Below are 16,407 nucleotides of genomic sequence, written 5' to 3'. Positions count from 1 at the left end.
ATTTTCTATTAAGTAGTCCATAGGAAAGATCAGAAGAACACTTTGACATTTTATTTACAGCTTATAAATTAAATATCTGCCATTCCATAACAACAAGATCTTCATTAAGTTACTCATTAACTTTTCCTGGGTCATCTTACTTCTAGAATGCATCTTTAACAAGTACCTCTCGTCGTCTATTATTCCGACTAGAAATCTGTACATTCATACATATCGGCAACATGGTGAAATTTTTGCCGTGGCTATTGGACTCCTGCTCTCGATTGCATACATGTTTTTGGCTTCTTGCTGCACATTGACCTTTTGTCAAGTTTTTGATGAGGCGACTGGTGAGCGTTTCAAGGTAAAAAATATTCATTCTTTAGCACTACTGTCCTTATTTTTATTACTTTTGTTATATTTTATCATATTTTATTTTATGTCTTCATAATCTTTAAGTCTGTTCCTAAGATATAGCTGTTACACCCATTTGACAAAATGCACGCCGGCGGCTTGTTGTCATTTAGTCCCCCCCCCTGCCTAAAAATTTCTTAAAACCTTCATACCCTTAAGAATAGTTGTAATTAGTTAGTAGTAATTAGTTGTAATAGTTAGTATTGGTATTTCTAGTAGCAGTGTTAATAATAATAGCGGTAGTACTAGTGGCAGCAGTAATATTAACGCATTGCCTTTTGGTAAGATGAACATCCCTCTCATTAATTCCTGGAAGCTTCTTATTAACGTAATTAGCCATTGCTACGACATCGCTGATATGTCCTTGTAATAAACTGTATAGTAATCGTAGAAGTGATAGTAGTATTAGTAAAAGCGTGCACAAATTGTATTTGGGTCAGATGATCTTTCAGTTTAAGCATTCTCTGAAAGTTGAAACTGAATGCCCAAATCGATTCTTGAGGTATCGTCTTTTAAAAATTTAAATGCTAAGGCATCTTGTTTATTTAGTTTCAATTTTCCTTCAGTAGTGTAAATGGAGAGATATGGTAGCACTAGTAATAGTGGTAAAAGCAACAGTCGTGGTAGTTATAGAAGTAATGGTAGCATGATTGCATGCAAGGCTCACATGAATGCTCTTCGTCTTTTTGGAAATTCAAGTTCAAACATTCAGATATTTCTCAATAACATATGCTATATTTAAACAATATTTAAACAAACTGCTCAAACTACAGACCTTTTCCTGAGAATTCTGAGGAGGTTGACTTCCCAAAAGACATTATTACTATTCCCCAATCAGATGTGTTTTGGGGAAACATTGGCTTGGGGTGACATGTTACCCTCCATTCACTTTTGATTCTTAAAAAAAGGCACTAGAATTTTCGAATTCCACTTAAATGAGCCCATCCAAAGTTTGTACGACGCCCGTTACCTAAAAAAATTATGTGCATGTGGATGTGCGTCTACCCTGAAGGCATTGTTATATGCTATTTTGACTTTTATGAAACAATGGCAGTCTTAAAATTTCTACTGCATGCATTTTGGGAAAAGAGGGTGTCAGGAAGAGGGGAGGGGTTCGTCGTCTTTCCATCACTTTTGACTCTTAAAAGAGAACTAAAAGTTTACATTTCCAATCAAATGAACATTCTCTAAAGTTCACACGACCACCCTTTCCATTAAAACCTTATATGCCCGGGGGACATAACTGGGGGGTGTAACCCCGAAGGCCTTGTTTTGCCATCTTTGGACTATTTTTGAACAAATAGATATCCAAAATAAATATCGGATCCATTTTGGGAAAATCCGGACTTGATGAAGGAAGTAGTTGTCCTCCAATCACTTTGACTCTTAAAGAGGGCACTATAACTTCTGAATTCCAATCCAATGATCCCCCTCCAAGACTTATGCGACCACTATTTCCATAAAAACCTTCTTTGCTCACGAGGTGCACTTACAATCCTTGCCCTGAGGGCTGTAGCTAGGGGGACTGTCATCTTTAAAAATATAATTACTCGACATTCAAACTACGCTGAGCAAAGTGGCCATCTCAAAGTTTGATTGGATGTTTTTGGGAAATGATGGGCGTGGGAGGGAGTGGGCTGATTGTTGTCAAATTATTGTCGACTATTAAAAAGGGTACTTAAACTTGTAATTTTGAATCGAAAGAGCTTCTTTCGGATTTTCTATAACAGTTTCTTCTATACGAAGTGCCCTGCTCTAAAAAAAATAATAATAAATAAAAAAAATTAAAAAAATAAATAATACATTGTGCCCACATCGCTGTTTATTTAGGCAGGGATATTGCACTGCCTATAATGCCGTCACCCAGGTACAAGCAATTTTCAAGGATTAGTACCTCTCCAGACAGTAAACTTGACTTAAATTCATATAGCAATGCGTTATATTTTACGCATTGCTTATATTTTATTCGATGACGCTGTAATAAATGGCTTTTTATCAAAGATCGTCAGCTTCCTTATTTAATTGTATTTCTTACATTTTCTACATTGGTGTAATATGTTGACAAACAAACTAACTTTATTTTGTGTAAACCTTTGTTTAAGCCTAATGAAGGGTGGTTGGAACGATTGGGCCGAATCGGGACCTGGGTTTGAAAGGACCCCATGGTTCCATCAAACCGAAGAGAACAATTTTTGAAATAGCGAAGTATTTTTAACATTTCCAGTAAGTGTTGCTTCTGGAAAGAGATCTTTTTCCAGGCTAAAACCAATGAAAAACTGTCGGATATCAACAAGGAATCAGGAAAGATTAAAAAGCTTAGCAATTATGTTGACTGACAGTGAAGACGCATGGAGATTGCATTTTAGAGTACTTTTAGAAGAGTTTATAGAACGAAAAATTAGTACAATGTACATTCTTGTATTCATATTCAGTTATGTAAATCGTAAAAGGTATTTTCAGCAGTTTCATAATATCTAGAGTACAAGAACATAAATTAACGCAGGCTTAAAATGAAGACAAAAAAGGACAAAAATATAAGATCAAAATGAGCAAACTGTACCATCAAATGAGACAAGACAAAGAGACCCGAGCAATGTAAATGTACGGGTCAAAATGAACAATCTGAACCATCAAAAGTGATAAGACCAATCCAAGCAACTAAGACAAAGGGCAGTAAAAAAACGTCTGAAGCAATGACAAACGGAAATGGAGAACAAAGAAACATGTTGTTAAAAGATAACTGGCAGCGAGAATTACAACGACTCAAAAACGAAAATGAAGAACAAAAAAAAATGTGGTTACAAGACATGTGACAGTGACGTTTGTCAAGTCTTTTCAAGACGTTTCTTAAAGACACTTTTCTTGAAGACGTTTTTTCTTCAAGATTTCTTTGCTTATTTCGTAGTAGGAGATTGTTTTCTTAAATTAAGGATGACGCAGTCTTGTGTGACATGGTAGACTTCAGGGACCTATGAGGAATCCCCAGTTGTAACTAAGGATAGTACGCACGTAGGTGTTATGTACGTTTAAGTTACGAAATAGGAGATTAACAATGTTAAGAGTGACATATTCTCACATGACTCATTATATGTCAGGGTCCATCGGTCAATTGAGGAATCCTCGGTTGTATCTGGGGGTAGTACTCACGTGGGGTGTTACATACGTACACCTATATTTTGTGTTGTAGGAGATTATTTACCAATCGCCCGTGATATTCCACATACGGAGAGAAAATCGATTGCTGGAAAATTGATTAGATTTGACGCACACATGCTTCTTACAATGATATTAATTTTATAATGTCACCTACAGGTTAATTTACATAGCAGATATTACACAGAATTGGCATTAAGATATTTCATTTCGCAAATGATTACGCATCATTTGCGTATAAGAAGGCCAAAAACCTATTCTGCGAAAATTCTAAGATAGTCAATTGGTTTAGAATCATCGAAAATCTAAACGCATATTGAACCTCCATATATAGAGGCAGTAGTGCCGTAAGGAGGTGCATTCTTTTTTAAAGGAGCATATAGTTCTACAAAATAAACAGTTAACATAGGAATTTATTTTATCCAAAGAGAAGTGGCCACCAAAGAGAAGATTTTCCCACAGAGAAGTGGCGTTTTCAGCCATTTTGTGGTGCAGCAAAACAACAATTCTAGCCAATAGAATGTCGAATTGTTATTGTGTGAAAATTCTGACACAGTCAATTCATTTGAGCCTCCAGTTTCAGAGGCAGTAATGCTGCAGGGTGACGCATTGGTTTCTAAAGGTAATCCTACCTGTAAACATAGATATTTATTTTGGCCAAAAAGACTGTCCCACTGCAAAGCTGCGTTTTTAACCTTTCAAAAAGCTACTGTGTGAAAATTCTAAGATAGTCAATTGACTTAGAATTGTCGGTAATCAATGATGCATACTGAGCCTCTCGTTTCAGAGGCAGTAATGCTGCAGGGTGACACATTGGTTTCTAAAGGTCCTACAGGTTACCATAGATATTTATTTTGGCCAAAAAGACTGTCCCACTGCAAAGCTAAGTTTTCAGTCATTTGTGGTGCAAAACAACAACTCTAGCCAAAAGAAGGCCAAAAAGCTATTGTGCGAAAATTTTGAGATAGTCAGTTGATTTAGAATCGCCAAAAATCAATATGCATATTGAGCCTCTTGTTTCAAAGGCAGCAATGCCATACAGAGGCCCATTCTTTTCTAAAGGTGTGGGTAGTCCTACAAAATAAATGGTTAACATAGGTATTTATTTTAGTTGAGAAATACTATCCCACAGCAAAGTGGTGTCAACCATTTTGTGGTGCAAAATAACAATTCTATCCAAAATAAGGTAAAAATGTATTGTGTGAAAATTCTGTGATTCTCCATTGACTTAGAATCACCGAAAAACTATACACATATTGAGTCTCCTTTTTCAGGGGGCAGCAATTCCGTAAGTTGGTACATTAGTTTCTAAAAGTTCAGATAGTCCTACAAAATATAGGGTTAATTAGAAATTTATTTACCCAAAGAGACTGTCCCTGAGCCAAGTGGTCTTTTCACCGATTTTGTGATACAAAACATCAATCTTGGCCAAAAGAAAGCTAAAAGCTATTGTGTGAAAATTCTGAGATAGTCAATTAATTTAGAATTATCGAAATTTATATGCCTATTGAGCCCCCAATCTCGGGGGCAGTAATTCTGTACGGTGGCGCATTCGTTCCTAAATATGCAGATAGTCCAATAAAATAAAGCTTTAATATAGATATTTATTTTAGCCAAAAAGGCTGTCCCACTGCAAAGTTGCGTTTTCAGCCATTTTGTGGTGCAAAACAACAATTGTAGCCAAAACTAGGCCAAAAAGCTATTGTGTGGAAATTTTGAGATAGTTAGTTGATTTAGACTTGCCAAAAATCAATATGCATATTGAGCCTCCTGTTTCAAAGGCAGCAATGCCATACAGAGACCCATTCTTTTCTAAAGGTGTGGGTAGTCCTACAAAATAAATGGTTAACATAGGCATTTATTTTAGCTAAAAAGGACTTTCCCACAGCAAAGTAGCGTCAACCATTTTGTGGTACAAAATAAAAATTCTATCCAAAATAAGGTAAAAATGTATTGTGTGAAAATTCTGAGATTCTCCATTGACTTAGAATCACCGAAAAACTATACATATATTGAGTCTCCTTTTTCAGAGGCAGCAATTCTGTAAGGTGTTGCAATCGTTTCTAAAAGTGTAGATAGTCCTATAAAATATAGGGTTAATTAGAAAATTATTTTAGCCAAAGGGACTATCCCTGAGCAAAGTGGCGTTTTCACCAATTTTGTGATGTAAAACATCAATCGTAGCGAAAAGAAGGCTTAAAACAATTGTGTGAAAATTCTGAGAAAGTCAGTTGATTCAGAATTATTTAAAATTAATATGCCTATTGAGCCCCCAATCTCAGAGGCAGTAATTCTGTTCCTTGGCATATTCGCTTCTAAAGGTGCAGGTAGTCCTATAAAACTATCCTATGTCCCACTGCAAAGTTGTGTTTTCAGCCTTTTTGTCGTGCAAAATAACAATTGTAGCCAAAAGAAGGCCAAAAAGCTATTGTGTGAAAATTCTGAGATTTTGAATTGATTTAGAACCACCGAAAAACTATACACATATTGAGTCACCTTTTTCAGAGGCAGCAATTCCGTAAGGTGGTGCAATCGTTTCTAAATGTGCCGATAGTCCTAAGAAATATAGGGCCAACTAAAATTTATTTCAGCCAAAGAGACTGTCCCAGAGCAAAGAGGCGTTTTCAACGATTTTGTGATTCAAAACAAAAATTGTAGCCAAAAAAAGGCTAACAGCTGTTGCGTGAAAATTCTGAGATAGTCAATTGATTTAGAATTATCGAAAATTTATATGCCAACTGAGCCCCCAATCTCAGAAGCAGTAATTCTCTAAGGTGGCGCATTCGTTCCTAAAAGTGCAGGTAGTCCTATTAAACAATGAGTTAACATAGACATTTATTTTAGCCAAAAAGACTGTCCCACAGCAAAGTGCCGTTTTCAGCCATTTTGTGACGCAAAACAACAATTCTAGCCAAAAGAAGGCTAAAAAGCTATTGTGTGAAAGATCTGAGATAGTCAATTGATTTAGAATCATCGAAAATTTATATGCCTATTGAGCCCTCAATCTCAGATGCAGTAATTATGTACGGTGGCGCATTCGTTTCTAAAGGTGCAGGTAGTCTTATAAAATAAAAAGTTAATATAGACATTTATTTTAACCAATAAAGCTGTCCCAGAGCAAATTGGTAGTTTCAGCCATTTTGTGGTGCAAATTCTGAAATCATGAATGGATTTATAATTATCGAAACGTCTTGAAGAAAAATTCCTTAAAAATCGTCTTGAAATGTCTTGAAACATCTTGAAAAATGTCTTGAAGAATGTCTTGAAGAAAACAGTCCCTATGATGTAACTCTTACGTTTGTATATTGACTAGCGTCCCCCCTGCCTTTTGTTTACCAGCAAACCTTTTTTCATAGCACAATAAATAGACAATTAGACTCTATAACGGTTCTGTTCATAGAAAATGGTGGAAAAATCCCTTATTTCCTGACTCAAAATGGCTGTGTTTAAGTAAAACTTAGAGAAATCGGGTTATGAGCAATTTGGACCATGCCCTTACTTTAGAGAAGATTTTTTTGTCTCGATATTATTAATTTGTCTTCTCTGACTTGATTTCATTGTACTTTTTTTATTTGATCAAAAAGTTAGATGTCAATTTGGAAAACTTCCAATTGATTTTCAAATATAGAAATGAACCTTCATAGAACCCTCGGGATCCGTGATGGGAAAGTTAGTTGAACCATTCTTGGAGGTAAATCTATGTGTCACCCCTAGGGGCATCAAAGACTTGGGGCTTAGGGAAGCCAAAGATTTAATTCTAGCCCTGGCTGCGTAGCATAATTTTACTTAAAAAATCAACATTCAGAGAGGGGCGCATAAAAACAATTTCAGTTGGGCCCCAGACCTATTCGAACCGGGTCTGATTATTAAGCATGAGGCAGTATCAAATTGAGCTAACAAGCTTGGATGTTAATTTGAATTTCACTAAGGCTCTAGATGAAAAAACTCTGCAAGAATTTATAATGGAAAAACAATAAAGATTGAAAACTACTGCGCTTAAGAGGTTGATTTAATTTTTTTTTTCTTTTGGATTAGATTCTAAATTTTTTAGCTGCTATTGTGATCAATATGAACTACATAAAAGACTAAATATTGAGAGAGCAGAGCAACAAGTGAAAATAAAAGTCTCGAATAATGTAACCGAAGTGACAAGGAGCAGCATATTGACATTTGAAATGGACGACTCTTTCAGGAGAATATATAATATCAATGAGTCAGTTCAAAACTGAAACAATCGTATTTATAGCTAAAGCAAACATACTTTAATTAAGTTTTTTTTTTAATATTAAGAGTAACAGTTTTATCTCGAAATACAAGAGTGTTAAGGTTTTCAAGACGGCTCTTAAAGCTAGTTTTGTGCAGATATCAGATAGATATACTTTTTTTGTCTGTACTGGAGTCAGGGAGAGAGTCCATGACATTAATGCAGCCATAGAAGCATAGCTGAAGAAATATTTCAGTGAGAGACAAAGAGTAGCATAGATTGTGCTCTAAGCTGAAAGCAGTTATGCCAATTGTCTACGTATGGGAGCAATGCAATTTCACGCCTATTTTCTCGCCCCTAACCCTTTTTTAATTTTAAAGAATTATGTTTTTGGGGACTACCCTTGGAAAAGTCTTTTGTATTTTTACTGAAAACAAAATCCCTCCTCCTAGTTTCTGAAAGATTATTCTTCCTCATATACTTCCGTGAATCAAAACACTGAGTAAAAAGCATTTCCATGACTACAACTTTGCTTTAATCAGTTAAAAGACTAAGCTCAACAGAAAGGGATTTTTAGTCTAATCCTGCAGTGAATTTTGCGCTGGAGCTTGAATTTTTGCTGTTGTATCCACTTTAGGAATTAGAATCTATTCAGATTAAAGTAGGGAGGAAAATCAAAGTATTCACTGTTATACCAGGTTATAAAAATAACGCATCTGCAACATCCTGAAAATGGCTTGGGATAAACAGTTGAAAATTTCAGGGAGTGTTGGTGATAATCAATCTGGTCTCCAATTGCTTTTTTTGTCCACCTACCCCCATTTCCTTCTTCTTCTTGTTTATCTTTTTGAAAAGTGTTCTTATTGTTTTATGGGTTTCTTTCCTATGGTAAACGAGACACATCAATTTCTTCCCCTCTGTCTGCCTTAATATAAATTGATGTTTATGAGCTCTGCTATGTCTCTACAACTAGAAAATTTAATTGAAAAAAATAACATTCAGTTAAGTATCGAGGTAAATCGAAAGACGCTCTATGTTACCAGGCAACTGAAATGATGATTGTAAAATTTCCTGAACTGAATTGGAATTTTCAAAGGATGCCTGAGGGCCAAGTAGACCTAAATATTTGACCTTAAAGAAGGGCTAGAATCAAACTAAAAGAAATCATGTATCCTAGTTATGGAAATGACGTATCTGCTACGTCTTAGAACTAACTTGTGAGGATCGATTGAGTGTGAGCGAAGCGGTGAAACGTTTTTTTTTTATTTAGAAGGGGGGGTGGAGGCAAAAAAATGCTTGTTTTCAATTTAATTATAGGTTTCTTTATTATAAGCCCAGTGCAAATTTGAATTTATTCAGAATAAAGTAGTGAGGTAAATCAAAAGACACTGTATTCACCCAATCTATCAAATTAGCATATCCCTAATATCTTGGAAACGACTGAGGGGGTAGAATTAAAAATTTTAGGGGGGTTTTGGACTGGAAACGGGTCTTCTGAATATTATCTTTATAGAAAGGAATAGCAAAACAATTTTGTATCTTAAACTATGATTCTATAAAAAAAAGAACTATGATTTTCTTTTAAAGTTTGAAATTTACATATGTTTGCTATGGGTAGATACATTTATGCACAAAATAAAACTTATGAAGAATTTTACGTCTTTAAAAAGAAAAAAGCTTTTTTACCGCCCACCTAAGATAGGTAATACTTTTGTTTGTTTCAGTTAATTAACTTTGAACATTTTTGATGATCTTCATCAGTTTTTCAATCTTTTTTTGCACATATACTTATTATCGAAAATTGTAGAAATATTAGTAGAACTGAATTAAAGATAAATTTGTTCGGTGCATTTTTACAGCCTTATGTTCATAAAGGTAAGTCTTAAGGTTCTCTTCTGTTTTTTAAGATAGGCCTTTGACACTTTTAAGAATTCCCTTTAATTTACACTCTCTATTTTGCCTTGCTTGTATTTTTAAAATGTCAATTTTCATATTGATACATTTTTTTTACACTAAACAGTTTACTTGAAAATGTCTTATAACAAACTTGTTTTATTGTTAGTCGAAGTTCCATGTAACGCTCCAATCATGATTATGGTCGCAGCAGTAGCTGCAATCTAACAAAGGTCTAACCATGACCCATAGTAACCAAAACTTTAAAAAACACAACAAAAATTGTAAAGGATTAAAAATGGTCACTTTTGGAGATTTGGCAATGGTAGCCATTATCTATATAAATCTTAAAAGTAAAATATTATTTTGAAAAAAAATTCAAGATAATTTCGATAAATAGTCTAAGCCCCCCGAATAATGGTCTAAAAAGAAAATGACAACATTTAAATCGTCATGGCTGAAAAACTTATACAGGAGACCCATCCTGTGGTGGCGCAGTGGATTTGACCTTAGCTTGGTAATACGAGACCCAGAGATCGAATCACGCTGCAGGAATGCACTGCAGGGTCGACGCAGGGACGTTAGTAGTCAAGAAGCGTCGTTAATTCTTAAATAATAAATAATATACAGGAGACTTACAGTACCCTGGCTCTAGCAATGTGGAATATCCCTTTGCACCTGGGAAGCACTGATTTTTCCTCTTTTTTCTTGTCTTTTTGTCCTCTACTGCTAACAGGGCACCAGTAGGTCATAAAGATCTGTTTAAAGGAATTACTACATCTACGTGCTTTTGCAATTAACATATCACAATATTTAAAATAAAATCAGGCTTTTGATAAAAAACTGTGCCTTCGTATGCAAGAAGAAGATTGACGTCATAGTCGTAGGCTACACATAATAGTAAGAATACAACCATAAATAACGTTATCGTAAAACTATATGACAATATTAACTGCAGCTTAGGTTAGTTTTTTACTATATCCAGCTAAGAAAAAGCCGAAGGCATTTTATTATTCAAATACTTAGTGATTACAGTAGTAATAAACATTTTTGGTGTCTTAATTTTGTAAACTGATGTGTTGATGATTCATCAAGTTAGGAAAAAATCTCTGCAAGACATCTTTTATTATAATAGTTAAAGGTAATTATTTCAAAAGAAGTTTATTTCCTAGACATAAGAAATAAACTTGACTCAAAAATCCGTATTATGTCAGATATTATCATCCCCATTAAACAGTGCACATAATAAGAGACAAACATAATACTGAGTTAATGTGTAAAAACAGTCTTGCCCTAAGATGTAAAAGTAATAATGAAGAAATAATATAAGAACTTAAAAGTTGAATAACTTTTGATATTTTCTTAAGAAACCTTGTCTGAGATTTAGTTTGGTCAAAGCTATGTTTTCAAGAGGCTAAATTTCCTTTAAATATAGATTATTTTAATTTTGTTTGGGACTGACTTGGTTTAACAAAACAGCTCGGTATTTCTTAGTCTTGAAACGTGGGATTCTCGTATCTTTAATATGGGACGATATAGGACCCATAAACTGTTTTAGATCCTTTCGGCAACAAGAGATCTTAGCTTTAAATTTTAAATCCATTGCAGAAATTTTCTATGGAAAGCTTTGTACAGCCTCAATGGGATAAACACCTTGATTTTTTGGCAGCTGGGGCCTCCATTGTCATTGGACTACTCCTCAGTATGAAATTGGAGGTAAGCACACTTTAATGTTTAGTCTAAATACAAGTAGTTCCTTTTAAAACTACAATTACTTATATTGCGTATTGTGTAGTAAAGAAGCCATAACTCCCAAAAATGGTTAACACCACCTCAAAACGCAAAAGTCAAAAGTTGTGTTTTTTATACTAAAAAATATTTTTGGGAGATATCTATATATATATACATATATATATATATATATATATATATATATATATATATATATATATATATATATATATATATATATATATATATATATATATATATATATATATATATATATATATATATATATATATATATATATATATATATATATATATATATATATATCTCTATATATATATATATATAAATAAGTTGTTTGTCTGTCTGTCGACTGACGTCATGTTTGTGTGTCGACTGACGTCATGTTTGTCGATTGACGTCATTATAAGGATTGAGCTGTATGTCGTCATGAAGTTGTTTGTCGTCTGACGTCATGTTTGTCGACTAACAAAACTACAGACCGGGACACCGGGACACAAATGACGTGTTATGTCTGTTATAACGTAATAGAGGCAACAATCTTGACAGGGCCTTTTGAGGGTGAGGCTTTTCTTATTCCACGCATTCTCATGATTCCAATGGATCTGCCTTTTCAACCTAAAAGATTGCAATTCCCAATTTGATTAGCATATTTAGTTTTCAGTCCAGAACCACTAAAGCTATTATGTAAATATCAAAAATATTTATGTTGTCTGAGCAATAATTTTTAGTTTTTATTTCTAAATAGAAAATTACCTGACAATTTTAGAATTATATCTATCTATATATATAAAAATAAGTTGTTTGTCTGTGGATCAGGTGACGTCATGTTTCTGTGTCGACTGGCGTCATGAAGTTAGTTGTCGTCATTTTTGCTATGACGGTGACGTCATTAAAGATATTTAAGACATATATGTTCACGTAGAAATCTATTAATGTTTAAGTTTAAAATGACTGATGAACTTACAATGGCAAAAGCCGATGAAGATGCTCAAAGAGTCTATGCCAAAAAACTTGCTGCTGATAGAGAAAGTCAGAAAAGAAAGCGTGCCGAGGAATCAAAAGAACAGCAAGGAAACAGGCTTGAGGCTAAAGAACGCAAAACCGCGCAGTTAGATAAAGATCCACCTGGACAGCGAGAGTCAAAACATATCAAAACTGAAAATGATAGCGATGATGATTGGGTTTGGGATCTTGACTTGGATAAGGTCATCAATGCCTACCAGATTTTAGTTTAAAAAACAAAGGTTCGGCGATATGTATTTCATAGTGAAGCTGAAAAATAAACAAGAAAAAGAAAACTGAAAAAAGAAAAAATGTAAAAAACTAAAAAATACTAAAAAGAAAAAACACTCAAAGAGAAATTACAGACCGGGACACAAATTACGACCGGGACAGAGGGAATATAAATAACGACCGGGACACTCAAGGAGAAATTACAGACTGGGATACCGGGACACAAATGACGACCGGGACACAGGCAATATAAATGACGACCAGGACAACAATGGCAACACCCGAGGAAGCTGCTCAAAACGAATGTATTCACGCCGAAGTAGCTGAGTTGGTAAAGCGTTATGTTTCAGGTTCTAGGTCCGAGAGGCTCCAGGTTTGAAACTTGGCTTTAGCATTAATACAAAAGAAGAAAAAAACTAAAAAAGGTAAAAACTACAAAAAAACTAAAAAGAAAATATATATATATATATTTATATATATCATCTTTTCCACAAAAATAATAATTGAGTGCTTCTGCTTAAAAACAGCAATCGAATTGATGCCTCCTGATACGCAACTATCATTAAAGTGGCAATCGTTGTGGTCGGTGATCAGTTCTTACCTCGAGATAATATTCTTTATGGGCGAAACAATCAGTTGACAAGAATTGCTTAAACTCATCGATGCTACGATGCCCTACAATATCCTGACGAATATAAATGACGCCCGGGACACTCAAATAGAAATCACAGACTGGGACACCGGGACACAAATGACGACGGGGACACAGGGAATATAAATGACGACCCGGACACAGGGACACATATATATTCACAGGTGGGACATAGGGACACAACTACAATGGCGCGTAACTAATATGGCGCGTAACGACTTACGCGCGCGGGGGGGCTTGGGGGGGCGCGAAGCGCCCCCACCAACTAGGTGTTGGGGTGGCGCGAAGCGCCACCCCAACAGCTAGCATATATATATATATATAGATATAAATAAGTTGTTTGTTTTTGTGTCTGTGTGTCTGTCCACATATAACATCTGAATTATTTCATCATATACCAATTCAAAAACGAATGTATTCAAGCCGAAGTAGGTGATTTGGTAAAGCGTTATGTTCCAGGTTCTAGATCTGAGAGGTTCCAGATTCGAACCTTGGCTTTAGCATTAATACAAAAGAAGAAAAAAAACTAAAAAAGGTAAAAACTACAAAAAAAACTAAAAAGAAAATACTAAAAAGCCTAAAAAACGAAAAAAAGCTAAAAAAAAGGTAAAAAACTAAAAACTAAAAAAGAAAAAAAACTACAAAAAACTAAAAAAATATAAAAACTACAAAAAAACTAAAGAGAAAAAAACTAAAAACTAATAAAAAACTAAAAAAAATAAAAAACAAAAACTGAAAAAGAAAAAAAAACTAAAAAAAGGAAAAAAACTGAAAAATAAAGGAGAAAAAGAAAACTAAAAAAAAAATAAAAATAAAAAAAAAACTAAAAAAGGTAAATGTATTCAAGCCAAAGTAGCTGAGTTGGTAAAGCGTTATGTTCCAGGTTCTAGGTCCGAGAGGTTCCAGGTTCGAACCTTGGCTTTAGCATTAATAGAAAAGAAGAAAAAAAATAAAAAGGGTAAAAACTACAAAAAAACTAAAAAACTAAAAACAAAATGATAAAACTACTAAAAAAGCTAAAAACTAAGAAAAAACTTAAAAAAAAGTAAAAAACTAAAAAAAAGGTAAAAACTATAAAAAAAACTAAAAAGAAAAAAAACTAAAAACTAATAAAAAAAACTAAAAAAACTAAAAACTGAAAAAGAAAAAAAACTAAAAAAAGGAAAAAACTGAAAAATAAAGGAGAAAAAGAAAACTAAAAAAAATAAAAATAAAAAAACTAAAAAAGGTAAAAACTACAAAAAACTAAAAAGGAAAAAGAAAAAAAACTAAAAAAGTTAAAAAAAGGTAAAAATAAAAAAACTAAAAATAAAAAAAGGAAAAAATAAAAAAATTATTTCCTCATATACCAATTCAAAAACGAATGTATATACAGACCGGGACATAGGGAATATAAATGACGACCGGGACACTCAAAGAGAAATTACAGACTGGGACGCCGGGACACAAATGACGACTGGGACGTGTGTGTCGACTGGCGTCATGTTTGTGTGTCGACTGACGTCATGTTTGTCGACTATAAATGACGACTGGGACACAGGGACACAACTACAACAGGGACGCCGGGGGGCACAGGGGGGATATATAAATGACGATGGGGACACAGGGAATGTTTGATTAGCAATCACCATCAACAAAGCTCAAGGACAATCATAAGAATAATGAAGTATAGATCTGAACACGGCTTGTTTTTCCCATGGACAATTATATGTTGCATGTTCAAGAGTCGGTATACCTGACAATCTATTTATATGTAAAGACAATGGGACAGCGAATAATGTTGTATATTCGCAAGTTTTACGTAGTTAAAAACATATATATATATATATATATATATATATATATATATATATATATATATATATATATATATATATATATATATATATATATATATATATATATATATATATATATATATATATATATATATATATATATATATATATATATATATATATATATATATATATATATATATATATATATATATATATATATATATATATATATGTATATATATATATATATATATATATATATATATATATATATATATATATATATATATAGGTGTGCCACCCCAAAACCTAGTTGGTGGGGGCGCTTCGTGCCCCCCCCCAAGCCCCCCGCGCGCGTAAGTCGTTATGCGCCATATTAGTTACGCGCCATTGTAGTTGTGTCCCTATGTCCCGCCTGTATATATATATATATATATATATATATATATATATATATATATATATATATATATATATATATATCGTTATATATATATGTATATGTTTTTAACTACGTAAAACTTGCGAATATACAACATTCTTTGCTGTACCATTGTCTGTGCATATAAATAGATTGTCAGGTTTACCGACTCTTGAACATGCAACATATAATGGTCAATGGGATAATAATCCGTATTCAGATCTATGCCTCATGATACCTCATGAGTGCTAATCGACCATTCCCTTTGTTGTCGTCGTCATTTATATATCCCCCTGTGCCCCCGGCGTCCCCGTTGTAGGTGTGTCCCTGTGTCCCGGTCGTCATTTATATTCCCTGTGTCCCGATCGTCATTTGTGTCCCGGTGTCCCAGTCTGTGATTTCCCTTTGAGTGTCCCGGGCGTCATTTATATTCCTTGTGTCCTGGTGTCCCGGTCGTCATTTGTGTCCCGGTGTCCCGGTCTGTATATACATTCGTTTTTGAATTGGTCTTTTTTTTAGTTTTTAGTTTTTTACCTTTTTTTTGCTTTTTTAGTTATACCTCATGATTCTAAAATTTGCCCTTGAGCTTTGTTGATGGTGATTGCTAATCAAACATTCCCTGTGTCCCCGTCGTCATTTATATAACCCCCTGTGCCCCCCGGCGTCCCCGTTGTAGTTGTGTCCCTGTGTCCCGGTCGTCATTTATCCCTGTGTCCCGGTCGTCATTTGTATCCCGGGGTCCCGGTCTGTATATACATTCGTTTTTGAAATGGTATATGATGAAATAAATTTTTGTATTTTTCACCTTTTTTTCTTTTTAGCTTTTTTTTTGTTTTTTACTTTTTTTTAGTTTGTTTTGTTTTTTTCTTTTTTTCTTTTTATTTTTATTTTTTTAGTTTTGTTTTTCTCCTTTATTTTTCAT

The 16,407-nt window shown here is 34.0% G+C and overlaps 1 protein-coding gene across 2 annotated transcripts in view; it reads left to right on the top strand.

Moving 5' to 3' along the window:
- The window catches only part of LOC136043082 (uncharacterized), a 105,966-nt gene that overhangs the window by 18,274 nt on the left and 71,285 nt on the right, over positions 1-16,407 (top strand). For both annotated transcript variants that reach the window (XM_065728005.1, XM_065728006.1), the window contains 2 exons: positions 147-343; positions 11,252-11,359. In XM_065728005.1, coding sequence (XP_065584077.1) covers positions 147-343; positions 11,252-11,359 — 305 coding nt within the window. The remainder of the gene's footprint in view (positions 1-146; positions 344-11,251; positions 11,360-16,407) is intronic.

The sequence above is a fragment of the Artemia franciscana genome, unplaced genomic scaffold (assembly GCF_032884065.1).
Source record: "Artemia franciscana unplaced genomic scaffold, ASM3288406v1 Scaffold_289, whole genome shotgun sequence".
NCBI lineage: Eukaryota > Metazoa > Arthropoda > Branchiopoda > Anostraca > Artemiidae > Artemia > Artemia franciscana.
Note: the sequence above shows the minus strand (reverse complement) of the source record. Positions and strands in the feature narration are given on the sequence as shown.